This window comes from Lacerta agilis, chromosome 7 (genome assembly GCF_009819535.1).
Source record: "Lacerta agilis isolate rLacAgi1 chromosome 7, rLacAgi1.pri, whole genome shotgun sequence".
Taxonomy (NCBI): domain Eukaryota; kingdom Metazoa; phylum Chordata; class Lepidosauria; order Squamata; family Lacertidae; genus Lacerta; species Lacerta agilis.
The window spans coordinates 51702960-51725205 of NC_046318.1; the positions used below are offsets into that span (position 1 = coordinate 51702960).

Below are 22246 nucleotides of genomic sequence, written 5' to 3' on the forward strand. Positions count from 1 at the left end.
TAATAAGTAATAGTTTTTCCCATTTTCAGATAGTTTTCTAGCATAATTGGGAGTGAATATAATTGTGTGTTTGGTTATATCAATTTAATCTTTGACTGGGAGCATATGATTTTAGCTCCAAAACAGTTTTACAGCATGTCAGAGGTGTTACATTGTAAATCTGAACTAGGTTACATTCCATTGTTATCCAATCTAGGCAGGTGAAATAGTAGTAAATTTGGCAGAACTTTTTTTTTTTTTAATCCTGTCTTTAGGAAACACTGACGTTTCCGTTCTCAGAAGCAAAAAATTGTACAATCGTAACAAGCCTGACATTCCATATTGGGGGTTTATTGTAAGGTAGTAAAACCAGATTTTATATCTCGTTTATTCCTGCAACTTCTGATGTGCTTCCAAAAATGGTATTAAGGCAGCAGCTGAGGAAATTTTATGAGATAATGAAGCAGAACAGTTACTGAAAGCCATCTGCTCAGTTGTTTACAAACTTGCTTCAATACTTCAGAGGCAGTGGTAGAGTACGTGTCTAAACTTCACAAGCTGCACTAGGTAGAACTAAATGAAATGCGCCTGGGTTGGGCTGAGCTCGATCCCTCTCTGTGCAGTCTAAGCGGTTGCCAGGCAGGCCTGTTGGAAGCCAGCAGAAAGCACCACACAGAGGTGATTATGTGCCACCATCTGTCACGCTTCAAGCCTACCATACAGCATGGCTAATCAGCCTTGGCAGGATGATGGATGAACAGCAGCAGCTGCCAAAAGCCACTGTTGGCAAACAGTCCTGAAGTTAAGAACTTTTTCCCCTCTCTGTTTTCCTCTCCAGGGTCCTGCTGCGTGTCCGCATGCTGTACTATCTGAGGCAAGAAGTTATAGGGGACCAAGCTGACAAGATCTTGGAGGGTGCTGACTCAAGGTTAGTGCAAATTTAGGCTGATATGTTGCTTTATGTGAGCTGTAACCTGTGCATATTTATTTTAGATCAGAGGAATTTAAAGATTTAGCAGTTGCATATCTGTTCAGGGCATTTTATCATTTCATGCTTTGCATGTGGTGGGTGAGGGTGAATATAAGGTGGGTAATAAGGATTTTTCATTTCATAGTGAGGAAAAATTCACTAATACCTGCTTCAATAGGGTGGGTCAGATTCTAATATTTAATATAAATATTTTAGAGATGGAAAGTATTAATAAATAATATTAACACCTATATTCTTTATAACCACTTTGGGTTTTTTGAAGTATCTTGATGCCTTGTGTAATCAAGTTTGCTCTTCCAACACTTAGCGTGAACACATTTAAATGTAATGCCTAACCTTCAGAGGTATTTCCAAATGTGTAATTCTTTTTACAGTGAGGCTGATATTTGGATTCCTGAGCCATTTCATGCTGAAGTTCCTACAGATTGGTGGGATAAGGAGGCAGATAAATCCCTTTTAATTGGAGTGTTCAAGCATGGTAAGTGATGTCTCACTTCGAACAGAACTCCTTGGTAAAAGCTTTCTGTGTATACCAATATTCAGTCACAATATTAACAAGTGTAGTTCCAAAGAATTGTTGGCTTCTCGCTCCTTTTTTCCTTCTGCATTGAAAAAAATATCTATTTGAGTTGTAAATATCAGATGCTGTTTTTAAATGTTTGCAGAACATTTCTGGAGAAAACATTACTTCCTTGGCTGTAAATAACACAAAACCATATTTGTTTAAATAATAGCCAAGTAGTATTATAGATCTCCATAAACTCTGCTTCCAGCACTGTTTCACTTGCTAACTCTGCCAGCCAGTGTCAAAGTGGACGGTGGGCTTAACCTCTGCTATTAATCTGTACAAGTGCCTCCTGGGCTTTGTTCCAAGCAATATTTCACAAATGTCAGTGCTGAGAACTCCCGGCTCCCTTGAGTGGGATGCAGCCTTGTTAACTTTGAAAGGCTGGGGATGCAGAGCTGGCATGATATATACAGTGAGCAATTCCTGATTATAATCCCAATTCTCTGGAGGTTGCAGAGGTATTCTCAGCAGCCCAGCCTGACTAAAGGGGAGAATGATGGCTTATAAAACCTTTCATGATTACAGTTTGGCTTGAGGCTCTACAGCAGTTAAGGACAGTGTGTTGTAGTACAAATCCTAATTGAATTGTGCTGTTCTGCCTATGTACAGCAGCTCTGTTTTGTGGGCTCAGCTGAGGCAAGTCTAGTCTAAAAATCATTTTCTTGCTGTGCACTGTTGGGATCTGCCATTTTCCATCTAGTCAACTTGGATGGTACAGAAAAGCAAACAGCAGTTTGAAAACCATGGAGGGAACGGTGTCATCTTACTGACATGCATCATCCTAAACCAAATAAGACAGGTTTGCTGGCCTTACGTATTTTCCCATGTATGCATTTCCAACTGTAAGTGCCAGTTTCAATAGGGCTAGTACCATTGAAAGGAAGGTGAGTTGGGGGGTGTTGAATCTAGAGGTCAAAGGGTAACTAATAAAAAGCTTTATGCATGGCTACTGCTCCCGTTTTTCTGCCTTTCTCGCACACTCACCCAGCCAAACACTCCCTGGAAATCTTTAATGTCTCCATACTTTACATAGGTGTATGGCGCATTCTTGTTTGTAATGAAAGGAAGTAGAAATATGGAAGTAGAACGTGTCTTCACACATTCTTGTATGTAATGGGAACGGAAAAGAGAAATGCAGTTTTATCATTCTGCATCGCTATAAAAGTGTCATTCTCATGGAGCTATTTTGTTTATATTTGTGGGTGCTTGGTGTGTTTTTCTGTCTGGGTGCAGGCTATGAGAAGTACAATTCAATGAGAGCAGACTCCACTCTCTGTTTCCTGGAACGTGTTGGAATGCCTGATGCCAAGGCCATAGCTGCTGAGCAGAGAGGAACAGATATATTAACAGATGGTGGTGATGGGTAAGGACATTATAAAAATTTAATAAACTTTACAACACTATCATAAATACTGGTCTGGCTTCACCTATTGCATCACATTTGAGGATTCTCTTTTTTGTAACAGCGTTTCCATATATATGGTGAAGTAGTTAAAAAGCAAGTTTGGGATTCATTTTAATGGATATATAATTAGACATTAAGAAGCTTTTTTGGTCATTTAACATTGTCCCTCATGATACTGCATAATAAGCTTTGGAAGGGATTTGTTCTTTAGCTCTGATAGTTGTGTTTTCCTCCCCTCTACATCATATTTCCTGTAGGGGTGATTTTGATAGAGAAGATGAAGATCCAGAATATAAACCAACCAGGACTCCATTCAAAGATGAAATTGATGTAAGGATCTTGACATGCTAATATATACTTTTTATTAATGTGTAATTTTTATTATTGTGTAATATTTGAAGAAATGCTATTTGAATGTATTGTCTCGTGTAATGTTCTTGTGTGTAAAAAAAAAGTTGTTTTCAGCTTTCTGAGAGGTCATTTTCTCTGCTTCCTCAAAGCTAAATTTTTAAAAACAAATGCTGAAGTAACTCTCTCTTTTTCCTAAGGAATTTGCAAACTCTCCTTCTGACAAGGAAGAATCCATAGAGCTCCACACAAGTAAGCCTGGGAATGGGGTGAGGGAGAAGTGTTAATATTGCAAATATTACCTAATGTTGATTGTATTACACAAGGGACCAACTTTTTGTGCTTTAATTTTCAGAAAAATTGATGACTTTATATCTTTTTTGTAATAATTTTCCACTTACATATGCTGTTGCTTTGTATATGCTTTGTTCAATTTGATTACATAATGGGATATGTGTAGTGGCAGAGCCAAAGCAGTAACCATTTTGGAGAGGGATGACCGAGTGTGTTGTTCACAATACAGTAGTGAAGATCAAGACATAAATGTTTCAGAATTCATCTTAAGAGGACTTCAGTGTTAGATATTTGATTTGTGGGGTTTTAAGCTCAATGTGCTTTTCATATATAGCAAATTAGCATTTGACTATAATTACGAATGTCTAATATTAGCTTTGCTAATATTCTGTAGGCAAGCACAGTGAAAGCAATGCTGATTTTGGCCAACTCTACTGGCCTAACACTTCAACCCTGACTACCCGCTTGCGCCGCCTCATTACTGCCTATCAGCGTAGCTATAAAAGGCAACAAATGAGGCAAGAGGCACTAATGAAGACTGACCGACGCCGTCGACGACCTCGTGAAGAAGTGAGAGCATTAGAAGCTGAAAGAGAAGCTATAATAACGGAAAAACGTCAAAAGTAAGTTTATTTAGGCTTCGTTCTTATAGAAATGAGCATCTGCTTGCAACATAGCTCATTTTCTTTGAAATAGATCCTGGTATCTGGTATCAAATTGGGGTGTGAAAAGCTCTTAGATGTGTCCTGACATGCTAATCTCTTCCTTTTTCCAGATGGACAAGAAGAGAGGAAGCAGATTTTTATCGTGTTGTGTCTACTTTTGGGGTTATTTTTGACCCTATAAAGCAGCAGTTTGATTGGAACCAGTTCAGAGCCTTTGCCAGACTTGATAAGAAGTCTGATGAAAGTTTAGAGAAGTACTTCAATTGCTTTGTAGCTATGTGCAGGCGAGTGTGCCGAATGCCATCCAAGCCAGATGAAGGTAGGTTTGCTGATAGCCGTAACTCTAATAAATGGAAAGTTATAAACTCAGACAAGTTCCAAGCAAAGATGCAAGTGAAGCGGATATTTTAAATATATATTCTATGTTTGTTTCCCCTTCACATATACTCACTCTTTTCAATTCACACACAGACGCAGGTATTCATTTGAATGTAGAAAATATATAAAAATCCTAAAGTGTGGAAGATGAAGTATTTGGATTTGGTTGTTCTCTTGCATGAGACTCAGGCAGGAGCAAAGAATTGTGGGAGGTAGATAGCTCCTCATTTTTTTACTCCTGCCTGGACGGAGCAGCTTGACCCTCCCAGCTCTCACTGTTTTGTTCCCTGTTAGTCAGCTGAATCCTCTTTAATTCCTGTCTTTGTTGTTCTAAGTTACTTAGTAATCTTTCTCTTGCTTACTTGTTTGTTGGATAAATTTTCCTGTTTTTGTTGCCATTTGTGTCCTTTTTTTGTCCGCCACTAAGGTAACAAAAAAAGAGAAAGAAGTATCATACTCACTGATAGATGACTAATGCTACAGTCCACTCTTCTCTGCTTCATCTCCCCTACCAGGCCATTTGGACCTAGTGTTGACGCTTCTTAAAAACTATTGAGAACTTGGAATGTTCACCATTATTCCATAACTTCTTAGCAACTGACCCAGTGATTTGGGGTATCTGAGTTCAAGTACTGTAACTTAAATTAGAGATTTTAGCAAGATATTTAAGTAAATGAAGGTCAGTTATTTTTAGGGTTCCCCCCCTTTTGTTGAGTTTCTCTGCTTTGAGGGTTTAATTTGATAACCTTTTTATGCAGCCATAGTAAGTACCCAAAATGTTTTTCAAAACCAGGTTTAATAAACTATTTTAAAGTCAATACAGCTTTGGATATCTTTTTACATAGTAAAATGTAATAATTTTAAGATCTTCCTAATATCTACTTATTTATCTCTTTTCCTATAGAACCCCCTGATCTTTCTACTGTTATTGAACCAATCACTGAGGAACGTGCTTCTCGAACTTTGTATCGCATAGAGCTCTTGCGGAAAGTCCGAGAGCAGGTTCTCCATCATCCACAATTGGTGGAAAAGTTAAAACTGTGTCAGCCAAGCTTGGATCTGCCAGAGTGGTGGGAGTGTGGCAAACATGACAAAGATTTACTGATTGGTGCTGCTAAACATGGAGTCAGCAGGACAGATTATCATATCCTGAATGACCCTGAACTTTCTTTTCTTGATTCTCATAAAAACTTTGCTCAAAACAGGGGTGGAGGTAATCTGAGTACTTTGTTAAACCCATTGGGTGTCTGCTGTAGCCATACAGCCTCTATTATCCCATCCACATCAGCACAAGATGAAAAGTCTGCAGAACAAGCTGAAGTTAAACTGGAAGGACCTGAGAAAACATCAGCCAAAGAGGAGTCTGATAGTAAAGAGGAGGAAGAGGCAACAGATACTGCAGTAAAAAGTGATAAGGAGGAATATGAGGCTGAGGCTGGTCCTGTTAAATGTGAAATAAAGGACATGGAATTGAGTACAGAGGTGGAGCCAAAATCTATTTCTGAGAAAGGTTCGGAAGATGATGAAGAAGAAAAACTCGATGATGATGACAAATCAGAAGAGTCATCCCAACCTGAAGGTAATCCTGAAGAAAATAAGGATTGATTCAGAATAATATTGTCTGTATTTGGTACACCATATATGCAGTCTCACATCAGACATTTTTGAGCTGAAATGAGGTCTACCTTTAATTTTATGATCTTACTCATACCTTTGAGTATGCAGTTTTAGGATTGCATGAATTCAGTAGGTTTTTTTTTTAAGCTTTCTGACTTCAGAGAGCCTGTCCATATTGACTTATCTGCCAAGGAAATCTCTACATCTGACTAGAAAACCTTGTACAATGCAGAGGATTTTGGAGTATGTTATAAGAACCCTGCCTGGATTTGTTTTGGCCTCATTATTCCTCTGTAAGGCTCTGTTGCATCCTTGAACAACTAGTGCTGGCCTACAGCTGGATACTGCATGGGGGAGATCTGTGGTTGTGGTGGGGAAGAGTTGCATAGGATGAAGTTTGAAAAACAGTGTTTTAGTTGATTCTAACAAAGCAGGTTCCTCTACAGTGCAGTATAAATGTTTTTGTTTTTTAAAAAACAACACCACAGAACTGCCTCAGTTGATAGATAATCCTGAGCTGACTGCAAAACTGGAATATTATCAGTGTAATAAATATGGGAGCACAAATGAGCAGATATATATCATACTCTGTTCCAAACACCAAAGTCATGGAGCATAAGAAGAGTAAAGTACAGTGACATGGCAAAATAGCATACTAAAGTCGGCTTGTTTACTGTATTTTTCGCTCCATAAGACGCACTTTTCCCCTCCTAAAAAGTAGTGGGAAATATCTGTGCGTCTTATGGAGCAATTGGTGGTCCCTGGAGCTGAATTGCCCAGGGGCTAAAAGAGGATCATGCTTTTTATTTTACAAAGAGAAAAGCAAGTGTTGAAAGGACCCCGCTCAGCAGCTGATCAGCAAGAGATCAGGAGAGAGATAAGAGTCCCAGCTCCCTTTCAGCCCCGCCCTCCTTTGTTGAATGTGCTGCAGAGGGAGGTTGTTTGTTTCCCCAGCTACATGTGACTGGCTGATTAGATTATCTGTCTGGAAACTGTAAAAAAGGCTCCCTTTCCTTTAGAAGCTGCAGAAATGTGAGTTGAACCCCATAAAAATGGGGCTTTTCCCCCTTTGCAAAAAAAGCTGCAAAACTTATAGCTGATCCTCAAAAAAACAGGGCTTTTCCCTTTGCAAAAAAGCTGCAAAACTTTTAGCTGATCCTCAAAAAAACAGGGCTTTTAGAAGAGGAAAACCAGAAAAAAAATTTTTTCCTTGTTTCTTCCTCTAAAAACGAGGTGTGCCCTATGGAGTGAAAAATGTGGTAATTTGAAAAATTGCCATCCAATTGCTGCTTCATCTCATTAACATATCAAAGAGTACATTATCAACATGAGTGAATGATCAACATCTTCAATGTATAGAAAACTGCCCGTAAAGACTTTGTCAGATCAACACTACAATGATACTGTAAATAATAGTGGCTTACTTCTGTGACTAATTCTTAGTGATTAATATTTCTCAGCAGGAACAATTTCTCAGGGTAAGAATTTTGATGAAGAAAGCAATGCATCCCTGAGCACCGCAAGGGATGAAACACGTGATGGATTTTATATGGAAGATGGAGACCCATCAGTAGCTCAGCTCCTTCACGAAAGAACATTTGCTTTTTCATTCTGGCCGAAGGTTGGTTCAACGGAGAAAACTTCTTACCATCTGACTGTTGAAAACTGATCACTTCTGAAGAGTACATTACTTACTACATAATGTAGTTTTTCTCAAACTATGAAGCAGGGGTGCCTTTCAGGGGACATGAGAGACACTCAAGGCATGGTAAAGGTTTGCCAGCCTGGTCACCAGTGGCTAAACTGAAACTGAGTGGCCTGCTGGGGGCATACACCTTTTCTAGTAAAATAGCAGTAGAGGAAAGCCAAACTGCCTTTGCACTTTGCCAAGTCTTCCTTCCCTTTTCTACTGGCTCCATTGCCATGCTGATAAATTTTCCGTTGCCCCTGTGGGGCAACCTATAGGCCAGATGTGGCCCATGGATCCTTGGGATTCTGAAGTCTAATGGTAGATAGCATGGTGGGGATATTTTGGCAGGTGGTAGCTGCAGGTGGAAGGATTAACTCAATAAATATGTGCTGCCACCCCTTAAGAATCCCTCCCTGGCATAGCAAGAGGGCTTTGAGGTAAACTTTATTACCATGAAAGATGGAAAGAAATGATGGGAGGTTTAAATGACTGTATGTGAACAGGGGTTGTATAGATGGCTGTGCAAGGAATCTCCTGCCCACTTTTGGTCTCACTTACCATCGCTATTCAGTGCCAAACCCATTTCCCTTGTGGTGACTCATTCAGAGGTAACCCATTCAGAATTGGCAACTTTCCTAAATTTCCAGAACAGGTTTTGGAGAAGGATGTTGAAGGAAGGGATATCCTTTTAAGTTTCTGTATAGAATTCTGCATGCTGCTCCTTGGATCCTGTGTATTTTTGGAGAGTGGGTGGGGGTTGGCAAGGGAGGGAAAAGAGTACATTCAGAAGGGTGGAGCCAAGTTCAAAAATACTGGAAAACACTGACAATACAGCCTAGGGATTACATCCAGTGTGGTGCTAAGTTAAATTCATTTGCAGTATACTTGTTTTGCCGGCAAATCTTTTTTTTCTGGCAGTGGAATGTTGCTGCACAAAAGAATGCATAAGTGGGTTGCTTGTAACTTTCTTTGCACAATAGATTGGACAATCTGTTGCTTGAGTTTCCACTAGCACAACTGTTGCATTGGATATTGTGCATCATCATCATCACCATTCACTTTATATTTCACTTACATGCCACATTATTAAATCTTGCCTGTTTGCGCAAATGCCCTTGCACTAGTAGACATAGAATGTTGGATACAGCCCTGTAGGTTTAGATAGTTGCCCCCTAAAAGCAATTCAAATTACCATGCAGAAAGAGATGGGACTGGAATTATGAAAGCTATGTAAATACGCATGATCATGCTTAATAGAACATATAAGAATATAAACTAAAATTTGGCGAGCTCTTCCTTTATGAATTGAAGGAAGTAAAAGAAGAAAACACTGTAATCCTAAATAGCTTGTAATATAAAATAGGAGAACATTTGTCTAGTAGAGCTATCACTTTTATTTTTGCAAGAATTAAAAAAAAAACTTTACTGGACAAAATGCAGCGGTGATAATTGTACTAGTTCTATATACCACTCAGGTCCTGGTTTCAGAGGGTGCTGGAGAGAAATAAAGTAGTAATAGTCTTAAGCTTCCTAATCACCATAACAGGGCCATCTGGTTTGGGGGGGTTGAAATAACCCCTGCTGTAATAGGCTTATTCCTGGGCAAAGCAAGCAGCTGGCTGCAGCTGCTGAGATCTGCTAGTGCCTTTTACACTGTTCAGGTAACTGAAGGTTGATTCTATTTAGTAATCAATAGCCAATTTTCAAAAGTTGATTGTGTATGCATGTACGTATGTGGGTGCATGTTTGTTTGTGTGTGTATATCTCTAATATGTATATATTGTGTTTCCACCAAATTTGTTCAAGGTGATTTACAGTTATGTAGAACAATTTAAATAAATCAATATAATGCAGCAATATAAAACAATTAGTAAAACAACAGGCAGTCAAAGCAGCAGCAAAGATAACATGTTTATGATGTCATTAACCAACAACTCAGGAGAATAAAATAGTATTCACATGGCACCGAATGACAAAAGAATGGATGGAAAGCAAATGTTTCCAGGGATGGTGTTTTGACTCCCCAGAAAGGGAAGTGATGCATCATTATTAACTAGTGAACTAAAAGACCATTAAACACATTTTGAAAATTATCCAACTAGGTTTCAAAGCCCTTTTCTCTATGCAGTAGCATTCATATTGTATTTGCCTATATTCTAAGAGGGCTTAGCTGTAATTAGAATTTTTTAATGTACACGCTTCAGTGGAACCTGAAGTGATAATGGGCGTGGAATGAAAATTGACATTTATTAGATGTCCCTAGGTTGGTGCCCATTTCATAACATTGAACTTTATTAATAGTGACACTAATGAGGAACCACTTCCTGGGACAAAATTGCAGATGCAGCCTGTTGGCTCTGACATACCCAAGGCAAAGATGTTGAGTTACAAGAATTATACTACTAGTGGTTTAACTGATGTTTTGGTTTAGTATATGATAGCAGTAGTGAGAACTGAGAAAATGTGTCAGATGGCCTGTAAAAGGCTCATGCTCCTCAACATTCCCAATAATTTAAATGACAAGTGCCTGTAATATTTCTTCTGATCTGGAATTTCAGTTGCAGTTTTGTCAAGCAATGCAGCCTGTTAAGCTGTGTGTGCATGGCCCGACTGAGCTCAAATGGCTACTTTCACATGACATTCATTATGTATTTCCCTTTCTGCAGGATCGAGTAATGATCAACCGATTAGACAACATCTGTGAAGCAGTGTTGAAAGGGAAGTGGCCAGTAAATAGACGCCAGATGTTTGATTTCCAGGGCCTTATACCTGGGTATACGCCAACAGCTGTGGACAGCCCTCTACAGAAACGGAGTTTTGCAGAGCTCTCCATGGTTGGTCAAGCCAACATCAGTGGCAATGAAGATATCACAGTCTCTCCTCAGTTGTCCAAGGCATGTTTTCTATGAGAGTCATAAAGTTGCTTTTAAAGATATAAAACCAGAAGGGGTTAAAACTGTAGCAGAAAAAAACACCCATAGCTATAAACCTACTCTGAGAAACATAGTAATAAATACATTAAGGTACAAAATAGGTCTGATGTTACATTTTTCATTAAGATGAAATCTGTAACTCTCTCTTAGAACTAGTTGATCTGACAAGATGTAACTAGTTGTGCTTGTGCAATCCTCTCTTTTTCCATCGTTTTTAAATATTTAGAAAATTGAAATCATACCAAAAAAGCAAGGGGTATTTCATTGCTCATAATGATAATGTGTTAATTTTTCTTTAGGAAGATGCACTCAATTTGTCAGTTCCACGCCAGCGGAGGAGGAGGAGGAGAAAGATTGAAATTGAGGCTGAAAGGGCAGCTAAAAGGAGAAATCTCATGGAAATGGTTGCCCAGTTGCGAGAGTCACAGGTTGTCTCAGAAAATGGACAAGAAAAAATTGTAGACTTATCAAACGCCTCACGAGAGGCAACAAGTTCTACCTCAACTTTTTCAGCTGTTCCTTCAAAGTTTCTATTGCCTAATGTTTCCACACCAGTGTCTGATGCCTTTAAAACTCAGATGGAGTTGCTACAAGCAGGTCTTTCACGCACACCCACAAGGCATCTACTAAATGGTTCTCTAATTGATGTAGAACCACCCATGAAAAGGAGGAGAGGAAGAAGGAAAAATGTAGAAGGGCTTGATCTGTTATTTATGAGCAACAAGCGAGCATCGTTGACAGGAGTAAGAGAGAAGACTTTTTCTTTGACGTTAATTCTGCATTATGTGAGGCAGAACACCAAAATTGGCATTTTATTTCCAGATATAAATATTCTATTTTGTATTTTCAGTTTCATATTAACATTCGGGCATGCTCCTGTTCTAATATACAAAACACTGGTCAGTTGAACACAGTAAGAATAAATTCACAAAATACCTCTTAAGAACTAAACTCACTGCAAAAGAAGAATTTCATTTTAATTCACCAGATTCGCTTTGAGCTAATGTAGAATAGCAGCAGCAGCCAGAGGAGGAGCTGAGTGGGTGGCAGCAGAGTCAGGGGGTGTGAGGGGAGGCACAGAGCTCCATAGAGATAACTCACAGGTCTCCCAAGATGCTGCTGTTTCTGGGAGATGCTTTAACATCAAAATGATGCCCTACTGAGGCTGTGCTTCATCAGCCTGAGTAGCTGTAGCTGCTTAAGACACTCCCCAGATCAGCTCATCTTGCATTGGGGAAAGGGAATGATATAAGCCAAGTCTTCTAGGCATGGTAGAGTGAGCCATTGGCAAGGGGAACCCCAAAGAGATTTTTGTTTAGTTCTCTACTTTGGAGTGCAACACAGGCTTGAGCTCACACACCTTCTAATTCATCTTATTTGGCATGGTTGTGTGATTGGGTTCCCCCCCCCCCGGGGGGGAAACAAAGCTCCTCTCTCTGGACCATTACACAGGCAAGAGGCTGGAGATGGACTGTAGAAGTGATAGACAAAAGTTGTTCCATGCCCCTGGAGAGCAAGTCAGTTATAGCATGGACCTTGTCCATCCTGGCCTGGGTGGGAGACAGTGTGGAGTGGTTTTCCCCCCCCCCCCCGGTTGAGAGCTGGGGATGGGCTGCCCTGATTTTGGGGTGCTCCTGGATCCAGTTCTGTCCAGCATATGTATCCTCAGTGGCTAGAAGTGCCCGTTGCCCACTTCAGTTGGTAAGACAGCTATGATCACGAAGGCTTCACCACAGTTGTCCAAGCATTGGTAAATTGAAGATTGGATTACTATCATGTGCTCTTTGTGGGGCTACCCTTGAGGTTGGTCTGGAGGCTGTAGTAGCTGGCTTGGTGGGGGGTGAACTTGCAACTAGCACCTTGCAAGCAGGATTTGTACTGGTTGCTAATTTGCTACCAGACCAAGTTCAAGGTGTTGATTCTGACATATAAGGCCCTAATCAGTTCAGGACCTGGTTACTTGAGAGACCACCTTAATGTTTTAATACACAGCAGGTCTCTGGAGTATAAGAGAGAGCTTCTCCTTAAAGATCCAAAGATATTAGAAGCCTGCTCTACAGTCACTCAGAGTAAGGCTTTTAGTGTGGCTGCCCATGTTCTGTGAAACAACATTCCTGTCACTTATAAAATGTGCCCACTCTGCGCTTTCCAGTAGCAATTGAAGGTATTTCTGTTCCAACCAGCTTTCCCAGTTGGACAAATTGGGTCTCTGCTGTGAGTGTCTACTTTGTGTTGTTTTAATGTTTGTCTGATTTTATCTTCTGCGTTGTTTTAGCTGTTTGTATTGCATTTTGTACATCACTTTGAGACATTTGGAAGGCGATTTAATAACAGCAACTGAAGGCTGCATGTCACAAAGGGTGGGGCCAGGGCCAAAAAGTGGGCAAGGCTATGGACACATAAAATGAGCCTTCTCCAATCTTACTTTTTATATTATGTAATGCATTTGTTAGTATCTTTACATGAAAAAGTCTTCAAGCAACTTAATATAAAATACAAACAGATAAAACGTTTGAAGAGTCAGAACATTTTAAAACAATGTACAATACAAAAAACCCCAAAATGCTAATGTGAATAATCAATAGTGCTATTTGCATAGAGTGCTTCTCAAGTGCCTCTGAAGATCGTTCGGAGGGAAACAGAGACTTGAAATGCCCAAATGCGGCCAAACGCTTGTGGAAATCTCTTCTTAAGTGTTTCCAAAGATATTTTTTTCTGAGGGCTTGAGAACACTGAAGGAGGAGCAGGGCACAGGAGAACATGCACAGTAGCACTGATTGGCTGAGACAATGCATGACCATGCTAGTCACAGCTGAATGACACTAGCAGATTGGTGGAGCAAAACCAAGGAGTGGGCAGGGTTTCAGAAAAGAATCTGGAGACCTGGACAGAGAAGCTGTCTGCTGGATCAAGCTTGTGGGCTGGTATTTCCTCACTCCTGTTATAAGGGTTATAAGATGATGCACATGAATTGTTTTGAATAGTCTGTACTGTTTCCTGAAATTTGATCCTTTAAAAAAGCATCTATCGACTCTGCAAACTGTATTTTAAAAATAGAAAATATTGTGGGTAAACTACTGATTAGCTTGAGTAATCAGTATTCTATGCAAAACTCTTCAATGCTTATGAACCTGTAGGGATTTGTATTCACATTTGTCGTGGCAAGTACCTCCGTAGTAGGCTTTCACCTTTCTTACCAACTCAGCATGACCTTTCCAGCACATGCACCCATGGGGGAAAACCCTGCCAATTTGGGTTTCCATTTGTCATACTCTGTCTGTGTACAAAGTGTATGGCCCCAGTAAGTTTAATTGTTTGATGAAAGTACAGTCGTACCTTGGAAGTCGAACAGAATCCCTTCCGGAAGTCAGTTCATCTGCCAAAGTGTTTGAAAACCAAATTGCGGCTTCTGATTGGCTGCAGGAGCTTCCTGCAGCCAATCAGAAGCCACAATTTGGCTTTCCTGCAGCCAATTCAAAGCCACAGAAGCCCCATTTGGGTTCCAAAAGAATGTTCATAAACCATGGGTTTGCAGCATTTGGGAGCCAAAACGTCCAAGTTCCAGGGCATTTGGGATCCAAGGTACGACTGTATTCCCATTTTAAGTTGTATGCTTTTTGAAGCAACTCCTGTGATGTTTTCCTGAAAGTTGATATAATTGTCACCTTTCTCCAGGAGGATGCAGAAGTGACCAAAGCATTTGATGAAGAAATGGAAACCCCCCCATTGAGAAACATTCCATCTCCTGGGCAACTGGATCCTGATACTCACATCCCTGTCATTAATATGGAGGATGGGACCAGGCTGGTGGGAGAGGATGCTCCTAAAAACAAGGATTTAGTTGAATGGCTTAAATTGCATCCATCATACACTGTGGATATGCCAAGTTATGTACCAGTAAGTGGATGTTAATCAAGGGTGGAGGGGATTAGTCCGAAGCTTTAACTGTCTTTCAATCACTTGGGAATATTTCCAAAAGCAATAATTCTTAATCCTTTGTCATAATTCGATTTGGATTTATTACGTTTCTAGTTGCTTTTCATTCAAGTGAATCCCAAAGTGGCTTATAAACAATAAATAACAATTGACATGATAGAACATAATTAATTGTTCATTCATTACATTTTTTTGTTTTGTAATGACTAAAAATGAAAGATGTACAAATGCTAAAATTCTAATAATGTTTGTTCCAGTGCTGAACCTGGAAAACACTATATACATATATGCCTAGTGGGCTGAAAAGTTACTTGTATAGATGAGATAATAAAACTCCCCAAGTAATGCACTGTGCTTTTCCTCCTCTCTTAGAAGAGTGCAGATGTGCTGTTTTCCCCATTTCAGAAACCGAAGCAGAAACGGCACAGATGTCGAAACCCTAATAAACTGGATATAAACACCTTAACTGGAGAAGAGAGGGTCCCTGTTGTAAATAAGAGAAATGGCAAGAAGGTAGTGCTTTTCCTAGTTTGCTCTAACTCCAAATTCTGTTTTAGACTAGCACTTGCATTTTTAGTAGGATGCTTAAGATTAAAGATTGTAACCTTTAATTATATAATAAAAATTATATAATAATAATAATACCTTTAATTAGCTGACTTAATAGTTTGATGCAAGTTCTATAGATTTCGTCACTTTGTTCAAAGTAGCATTCTGAATTTTGAGTTGCAGAAATCTTAGGATATTTGGCAAAGAATTTTTCCACACTTAATGCATGGTTGAGTTGAACTTTTGTCGTGTTTTGATTACCAGCTCTGTAATTGTTCTCTAACAAAAAATATACTTTTGATAAGTGGCATATAAAGTATGTACTACTAAGTTTTTGTTAATGAAACATAAATATGCTTTATTAGATGGGTGGAGCTATGGCCCCTCCAATGAAGGACCTGCCAAGATGGCTAGAAGAAAACCCTGAATTTGCTGTTGCTCCAGATTGGACTGACATCGTTAAACAATCTGTAAGGAGAAGCTATATTTCTGGATAGATTTTGCTTTTCATTTTTAACTGTTTTTAGAGTCTTATGATCTATATACTTTAAGAACATGTTATGTGGCTTTATCATGTCTTCCTCTCTGAAGCAGGGTGGAGAAATGCTTCCAGCCAGTGGGCCAGATGCTTAGGTTCCCCAACAGTCATTTTGACTGTCACCTACCTGTCAATCACCTAACATCACAATGATGGCACGTAAAGTGTTTTCTTTGCCTGTACAAATTGTTTGCACTTGCAGAGCTCTGTGCCTTTCCCAGCACTGGTGAACATGGTGGCACTTGGAAAGGCACAGGGTTATAAGCACCAACAACCAGCTGATCGGCAGTGCCTGCAAACACAGCTTTTGACAGGGAGCCACTTCTTTACCTGCCCAACATCTTACATCATAGACAGCATCATATGTAGGGTGGGCGGGCGGGTGGGTGTGGCTTGTCTGAAACAGCCTTGCAGGTCAAATAGGGAGGCCTGCTGGGTCCATTTAGGTTGATAGGCCAGAAGTTCCCAACCACTGCTGTGAAATGGTAGCTACCTGATTTGGTGGACATTTGTAACTGTTTCATTATTAGTGCACGACTGTCTTAGGAATACCTATTAAATACAAGATTAATACACAATTGATTATGGAATAAAACCTTCCATGCTCGTAATAAAATTTGTTCTTTGATTAAGTATGTAGAGTGCCTTGTTTGAGTTCTGTGAGTAATTTCCCTGTTCTCAACCTCAGGCATTGGACATGGTGTGTACAGAGGCATTCTGTTTCTTAAAACCTAGAAGCCTAGTACTTGTCAGACAAAGGACCACATCATGTTTAATTTGCTTCAGATTTTTCAAGGCTTTATAAATCTGGTGTGTTTATTGTATCAGATTTCTTTGGAAGTCTCGTCTTCTGAGCATTACCTACTGTTTCTGTTTGCTTGTTTTTACCATTGTTTTGTTTACTATATTATGTTGATGATGTTGAAGGGACAGCTTAATTTCTGGACAATGCTCAAATATATGACCTGGCCTTTAATGGCTTTGTGAACAAGATCTAATTGGCAGCATAACTGTTCTTTTCCTTGCCCTTGTACATTCTGCTTTGTTGTGTGAGCCGCCCTACACGAAATTCTAAATCAGTAGGCATCCCCATAGTTAGAAGCGTAACGGCATGGAATGTTCTTTCTTCCCCATATGCAGGGTTTTGTTCCAGAGTCCATGTTTGACCGTCTTCTCACAGGACCTGTTGTGCGAGAAGAGGGAGCAAGCAGAAGAGGGAGAAGGCCAAAAAGCGAAATTGCCAAAGCAGCTGCAGCAGCTGCTGCTGTAGCTTCAACTTCGGGAATTAACCCACTGCTGATGAACAGTCTGTTCGCTGGAATGGATCTTACGAGCCTTCAGAATTTGCAGAACCTACAGTCTCTCCAGCTTGCAGGTCTCATGGGCTTCCCTCCAGGACTAGCGACAGCTGCTGCTGCTGCTGCTGCTGCTGCTGCTGGGGGTGATTCTAAAAATCCTGCTGCCATGCTGCCTCTGATGTTGCCAGGTATGGCAGGGTTGCCCAACATGTTTGGACTCAGTGGATTGTTGAATAACCCAATTACAGCTGCTTCTGGAAACACCACTATGGCTTCCAGTCAAGGAGAAACTTCTGAAGATGGCACTTCAAAAGTAGAAGAAAAGAAGACTGAGAATGAAGAGGAGAACAAAGACTCTGAGAAAAGCACAGACACTGTTTCTGCTACTGACTCCGCAAATGGATCTGTCAGTGTAACTGCTGCCGCTGCTGCAGCAGCCACCACCACATCCACCACCACCACTGGATTGCCTGCCAACCCTCTGACCTTCAATCCTTTCCTTCTGTCCACCATGGCTCCTGGCCTGTTCTATCCTTCTATGTTTCTACCTCCAGGACTGGGAGGATTGACACTACCTGGTTTCCCCGCATTAGCAGGACTTCAGAATGCAGTGGGCTCCAGTGAAGTGAAGGTTACTGATAAAACTGAAGGAGCTGCCTTTAAAGATGAAGATAATCTAGAGGGCAGTGATGCAGAGGAGAGCCTTGATAAAACTGCAGATTCCTCTGCTTTAGAAGATGAAATAGCACAGGGTGAAGAATTAGACTCGCTTGATGGGGGGGATGAATTAGAAAACAATGAAAATGATGAGTAAGCAGTACCAGTTACTGTTAAAGTGTTTTAAACTTTTGACAAGTGGTAGTCCTACTGTTTACACTCACAGTTAATGTCCATAATTAGTTTTTATAAGCTGTTCTGTAACATAGTGTAGCAAACAAAAAAGTTCAAGTCATGTTATACAGATGTGTCAAAAGGTATCTTGGTCATTAAGTATTGTGCAGTGCATTATTTATTATCCCTAGGAGAGATGAAATTGAGAGGTGATCATGTCTTTTTAAGGAAATTGACATAATGCTCTGCTTTTTTTTCCCTTTTGGTACCATTGGTATTATAAAAAGCAGCAATTTGTAATAGAGTGGCACTAAATAGAAGGAAGTGCTGCTTAAAAGGAAGTATGAAGTTATATATTTAATTTTTTATTTTTATTCTTTGCTGTGAAAGTCAAGATGAAATTTACCACACATATCATACTTGGGCATCATTTTGACTGTATGGGGGTTCACTTGTGCATGTACACACACACACATTCTCTGACAATCTCCATGATAGTGTGAATGTCTCTCTGTCTTGAGACACAGCAATAATAAGGCAGCTGTTGAATGTGAAGAGTACCTTTTGGAAATTACCCACTGAAAAGGTTCTTGCAGGATAAAACTACAGTTAAATCGTCTCGTGATCTTGTAATGCACTGGTAAAACATAAAAAAAAATTAAAATCAGGTACCTTTTTGAATTAAAGGACTTTGTTACTTTAGCCACAAAGCTAAACAGATTACCTCAACTCTAAACTAGCCTTGAAGTTTACAGACATGACTTTGTAAATGTATTTGTTTTTCTTCGTTGTGATGTCTTTTTTTCCCCTTGGAAACTGCTATCATGTAAGATAAGATGTAAATTGCTGCCAACTGTAGTAATGATGCTTTTAATAAAAGTGACTCATGATATGCAGAGATGTAATTTATAGAATGTAGTGATTAGGGAAATCACAACTGGTGTTTACTATTTTTTGTATTCTCAATAGAAGCAAATATATAATTGTGTTTCTTTTTTGGTATTATTTTTTTAAAACTATATCTTCCTTTGCCAGCTTTTTCTGTCCCTAAATATACTGAATTGGTAGGTTGTGAGAAATAGACAAGAAGAAAAATCCTGAATTATGTTCATATTATTCCACTCTAGCTAAAGCTTCAGAAAGACGCACAAAACCCTGCATTACTCTCTCAAAAGGGCTTGTGAGACTAGGAATACTTTCAAATGTGTTCAGCGTGTGATAATGTGGTACATTAAAGAACAAAAGGGTAAAAGAGAAATGAGGCTTTGATAGGCACAATATCTAGGTCATTTATCCTTGGTTAATGGGTAGAAAAACACAATGCTGTAGTTTGAGCAGAGGACATAAAGGCTCTGTGGTTTCCTGTAGACCAGAGCCTGTGATGCCAGAAACCACTGTCAAACAACCTACAGGAAACTACAACTGACCCACTTTAAAGAAAACTTAAGCTGCTTCTGGCAAGCTTCTGATTTGTAACTTCATATGACCTTTGATAATGTATCAATTGAGAGTTATTGTTTTCATTGTACTGTGTTGCCAGGATGAGCGCACAGCAACCCTGACATAAAGTTAAAGGGTGAGGCACTTCACTGCTGGATCTGCTGGGTGCAGAGCTCTCTTTAGAGAAATACTTCAAGCACAATGCTGTTGGTGTACTCCAGAATGCACTAACAGTTGATAGCGAGAAATCTCAAATAATTTATGAAGCTCGTTTGTACATTTGTCTAGCTGCTGTGCAGCGCCCAATAATGCAAACTTAAAGTGACCTTTATTCTAAGGACCAGTTCAGTTAAAAGCACATGCGTATGATGACAGGAGAGGGCAGAATGTGGGAAAGAGGAGTCTCTGTGAACAATGAAAACAAAGTTAGTAATGAACAGCTGCAAAGTGAATATTGTGTGAATGAAAGATGTGCACCGTTTGAATTAGTGAAGATCAAAATGTCTTGTTACCTCCACTTTAATAGATCATAGAGAGCTAATAGAGGTCAGGAAAGATTTTTTTTTCCTGTACACATTATTGCACAGTTGACTGAATGCATTATTCTTTCCTGTCAAGCCTCACATATGGAGCCGATCATAAAAATCTAGAAACCAACTTGGAGGGGCCATCAATCTGATCAAGAGTGGCATATCCTGTGTGTGCATTCATATTATCAGCTTGTTAAATTTTTCACTTTTTTAATGACTCATTTTCAACAAACTCTGGAATTTATTGTAAAAGTACCACCGTGAAAGATTCTTTGTCTCTATTCCTAGTAATGCATTAATGTTTATACTCCCAGCAAGGAACTTAATGAAGGTTAATGATATCCCAGGGGAAGGAGTTTTAATTGTCAAGAGCAAAGGCAATTAAAAAACAAATAACACACACAAACCACCAACCTATAGCATCCTTTATTTCTGGCGGCTGTGTGTCCATTTTATGATGGTGTGAGCCCTCACATATTTAATGTCCTTGGATTAGATGTCTGGTGTGAAACAACTCATTCCTTTGCACAGCCAATAGAAACAGTGCAGAATCTATGAGAAGGTTCAGCACAAGCCCCACTTCTCTGTCTGAAAAGGAGGAGGTCCTGATACATTGTGACCATAAAGTCTATATTAATTAAAGAAAACAATACTGAAGCCTTAACCCCCTTGATGCAGACACGTTTAATATAATGGTGCTTTTTTTCTTTTGGGAATGGCATGAGTGACTGAATGTTCCATGGAGAAGGGTGCAGTATCTACAGGTAAAACTTTTCATTCCCCACTAAGCTGTCATATGTGTGCACAAGCTACATACCAGGGCAGTATAGGGAGACAAAAGTATATTCCTCTCTTCATACTACACAGTCTTTGTGTGATGGATCTTGAGTGGCTTGCACAGCACAGGCCTGGATGTAACTAAAGAAGGCACACAAACACCTCTTAATACACCCATGCTATGTGTGTTGCCATCTATGTAGGCAGTGAGGGGATGAAACGGGGAAATGTACCCCTCTTCTTATGTAAACATAGCCACACTAAGAAATTGAAGCAATAGAAATAAAATAAACAGGCCTTTTTTAGGGAAGTTTTTAATGTTTGAAGTTTTATTCTGTTTTTAGTGTTCTGTTGGAAGCTGCCCAGAGTGGCTGGGGAAACCCTGCCAGATGGGCGGGGTACAATTAATAAAATTATTATATTAAAATTGGGAGATGTAAACAGAAAGGGAGAGTGGAATAGAGGCAGAGTTGTGGGACATGTTACAGTGAAGTGGGGGGAGACTGCTTTTCTTGTGTACACACTGCCATCACCCATGGAATGATAGGTTAAGAATTCTAACCTGGAGGTATTCGGTGATTCCTTTTCTCCTACCAGCTGGTTTCAAAATTAAAACCAGGCACATGTGCTTTTATTTAAAAATAAATGGGATTCCAAATGGGAGCATGGCTACTGGGGGGGGGGGGGGTTGGCTTAGGATGAAGTTTAAACCAACCCAAGGGACTGAGTGACTGAATCTTGGTATGAAAGTGTTGGTGACTGGGATTGAACCTAGTGATCGGGGCTGAATCTTGGCATTAAAGTATTTCCAGTGTGAAAATGCTACTTGTTCCTCTTTAGAAAAGGAAATCTAGTGAATGTGTGTCTTGAAAAATGGCTGATTCTGGAAATACTTGGTATATTGACATGGGTTGTTAGAATAGGAAATAATGATCTGCATTGACAGTAGGTTTTCATTATTTACTTCAAGAAATTGCAGTATTTATATAATACTTAAATGTACTCAATTATTTGCAAATTTGTGGACTCCAAAAACCCATTTAGCAATTTCCACTCTTAATTTCTGCCATAAAGAAAAATCCAAAATCTATATGAAGGCCCTATTTGTAAAAGAGATGGATTAGAGAAAGTACAGTGGTGCAAATATGCATAATTTCCACAACTCCTGCTTTTCATTTTTTAAATGTTTTAAAAATTGATTTCTAATATTTGGATAAGTGTACAAAAATGAGGACGTGGTTGCTATAATTTACATAATGGTGTTAACATTCCCAATATCTATTAAAATTCATTTACTATACTATACAAACTTTTTCTGTAAGTGTTTTGGGCCCAAAACTGGAACCTTTGAGGCTTTCAAATTAATAATTATATTTTCTCTCTTGCTAGTCTTGCTTTTATGCAAACAGACGTGATGCGGGAGACCTCTGACAAGTATCCTGATGTTCTCTCCACCAGCACCATTTTAAATAGCCATGG

At 39.5% G+C, this 22246-nt stretch overlaps 1 protein-coding gene across 1 annotated transcript in view; it reads left to right on the forward strand.

Annotated features, from left to right (window-relative positions):
- The window catches only part of CHD7 (chromodomain helicase DNA binding protein 7), a 140566-nt gene extending 122563 nt beyond the window's left edge, over positions 1-18003 (forward strand). The window contains 15 exon segments of the mRNA XM_033155291.1: positions 818-907; positions 1345-1448; positions 2772-2901; positions 3201-3273; positions 3492-3543; positions 3980-4208; positions 4361-4569; positions 5533-6207; positions 7706-7866; positions 10602-10829; positions 11168-11611; positions 14544-14765; positions 15177-15317; positions 15719-15823; positions 17032-18003. Of these exon segments, the coding sequence (XP_033011182.1) occupies positions 818-907; positions 1345-1448; positions 2772-2901; positions 3201-3273; positions 3492-3543; positions 3980-4208; positions 4361-4569; positions 5533-6207; positions 7706-7866; positions 10602-10829; positions 11168-11611; positions 14544-14765; positions 15177-15317; positions 15719-15823; positions 17032-18003 (3835 nt within the window).
- Positions 18004-22246: the final 4243 nt, after the last annotated feature.